The sequence below is a fragment of the Macadamia integrifolia genome, chromosome 2 (genome assembly GCF_013358625.1).
Source record: "Macadamia integrifolia cultivar HAES 741 chromosome 2, SCU_Mint_v3, whole genome shotgun sequence".
Lineage (NCBI taxonomy): Eukaryota > Viridiplantae > Streptophyta > Magnoliopsida > Proteales > Proteaceae > Macadamia > Macadamia integrifolia.
The window spans coordinates 7,277,230-7,279,729 of record NC_056558.1 but is presented as its reverse complement, the minus strand read 5'-3'; the positions used below and the strand labels follow the sequence as shown (position 1 = coordinate 7,279,729).

General features: G+C 41.5%; 1 protein-coding gene across 1 annotated transcript; it reads left to right on the top strand.

The window, feature by feature from the left end:
- The first annotated feature begins 1,062 nt into the window (after positions 1–1,062).
- LOC122072023 (GATA transcription factor 2-like) lies at positions 1,063–2,101 on the top strand. Its single transcript, XM_042636535.1, has one exon. It carries the CDS (start codon positions 1,154–1,156, stop codon positions 1,838–1,840), a length of 687 nt encoding a protein of 228 aa, XP_042492469.1. The 5' UTR covers positions 1,063–1,153; the 3' UTR covers positions 1,841–2,101.
- Positions 2,102–2,500: the final 399 nt, after the last annotated feature.

Genomic DNA, 2,500 nt, shown 5'->3' with positions numbered 1-2,500 from the left:
CGACCCCAGCCGTGGGCCCAGCAGTCCATTGCCTTCTTGAGTATTTCATGATGGAACACGTGTCATGCTAGTAATGGTAGGACTTTATCACCCCACAGAAAAAACAACGTGGCTTATCCATTCTACGCCTGCCACGTATATGGACAGTTGTCTCCTAAGCCGCGTATAAGCTGTGTCAGGGAGAGCACACGACGAACGTTTCTCTGCAACCGAGAATTGTCCCATGTGGCCTATAGGCCCTATACAACCACTGTAACGATACTATTCTTCACATCTTAGCCATTGAAGCAACCACGGTCTGTGGGACTCACATAGTCGTAAGGGAAAAAAATCGTCTGTAATTCTGATCTCATATAATTTCGTGAAATATCATCTTTAAGGGGTGACATGTGTATTGATATCAATGTAATGATCCAGATCTGATTTAAATGATTCTTCACTGATTTAATGTTTTATTAGTTATATCAGATCTGGACCACTGCATTGGTATGAATACACGTGTCACCCCTGAAAATGGTATTTCACGAAATTATATAAGATTGGAATTACAGACGATTTCAACCCAATAAGACTTCTAAACGTTGGACTGTACAGATGCAGTGTTTAATCGTACACTGCACACTGCATAACAAAAGCCAAATTATAATCATTTCAATTGGAATGCTGAGATTTTTGCCATAAAAAGAAAAAAATGCCGCGTGATATTTAATGTTAAATGAAAAGACGGAAACACCCTTTGCTTCTTTGATAAGAAATAGAACTTTCTAGATAGTTGACTGAATAATCCAATCAATTGCTTTAAGAATATTCCAATCCAACGATTCATGAGTGGTTAAGTTTCTTAAAATGGTGTTTTCCATATTTAAAATGTGAGTTGGAGTTTACTACGTAGAAGGTCATTTCTGTCACAGAAAAGGAAACTTCCAGGAAAATCACTTCTTGTCGGTTGCAATATTACTTATGAACATTCCAAAAAAACGCTTCTTAACAAAGAAGTAAATTTATTAAAAAATTCCGTGGCCCTTTTTGAATCCGAGTCATCCGACCATCACCATCCTATATTGATACCCATCCTCCTCCGACTCCTCCCCACTCCTCACGTGAACCAAACCTCTCTCTCTCTTCCTCCTTCTGCTTCTTCTCTCTCTCTCTCATGGCTATATACGAGAGCTACAAGGGATGTGACTTTCTGGACTTCACCTTAGACGACTTAGAAGAGGAAGAAAATGAAAACAACCAAATGCTGAGTTCGGATGATTTAGGCAGTTTTGCGGCGAGTTTAAGCTGTTTTCCGGGGAGTCAGCTATGTGTACCGGACGACCCTATTGAGGATTTAGAGTGGTTTCCCAATTTTGCCGATGGGTCCATTTCCTTAAGTGGTATTCCGACTAGCCCAGACCGTGAAACCGTCTCTTCCAGCGGTTTCCCGAAGACCCCAGAACAAGAAACTGAAGAAAGCAATAATAGAGTAACCCCAAGGAAGGTTTTTGATGGGCATCTTAGACAAGTGATACACAGCAAGAAACCAAGGAGCAAGCGCGTGGGTGGACGCGCTTGGGCGTCTATGAAGGGTCCCTCCTCGCTCTCGTTACCGGAGAAGGGTGGTGGTGGTGGTGTTCTGTTGGGGAGGAGGTGTACGCACTGTCAGACAGATAATACACCGCAGTGGAGAATGGGGCCTATGGGGCCAAAGACGCTGTGTAATGCATGCGGGGTGCGGTACAAGTCCGGTCGGTTGGTGCCGGAATATCGGCCGGCGGCGAGCCCAAGCTTCAGTAATGGGGTGCATTCTAACAGTCATAAGAAGATAATGAAGATGAGGGAGGTGAGATATGGGTAGGGGGAGTTTGTTTGTACCAGTAGGGAAAGAGAGGGGAGAAGGGGTAGCGGACCTAGCGGTAGTGTTAGTGAATTTTTACTGTCTATAACTTCTTATAAGGTTATTTTTAGAGAGAAAAAATCATAGGATTAAGATTATTTTTCCCCCTTGAGATTATTTTCTTTGTTTTGATCCTTAGAATTAATGATGTGTGAACTGTGAACCCCTCCCCATGGGGTTTCCCTTTTATTTATAGAATGGTTGATTTATCCATTTTAGCCATTCATCTCTCTCTCCCTCCCCCCCCCCCCCCCGGGTGGGGGTGTTTATGCTTGTGGATGTGTGTGAAAAAATCCTCTGCCGCAAGGTGAATGTGGACTGTGTGTGTGGGCACCGTGGGGTAACAAGTGGAGGCAATGTCAATTTGAATTTTTATTTTCTTTTCTGAAAAATTTAAGGTTCACAAATTTTAGTAAAGGTTTTGTAGATCTAGTAACAAGAGATAATTTTATTTTCCTACTATTTTACAGATTAAAAGAAAGAGAAAAAAAATTAAAAAAAGGTAAATATCTAAAGATTAAAGAACATTCATGGCCAATTTCAAAATAGATTATGAGAACCAGCATTAATCAGATATGAAGGCTGCGATTCCAATCTGATTCTTTAAATACAATGTTCATC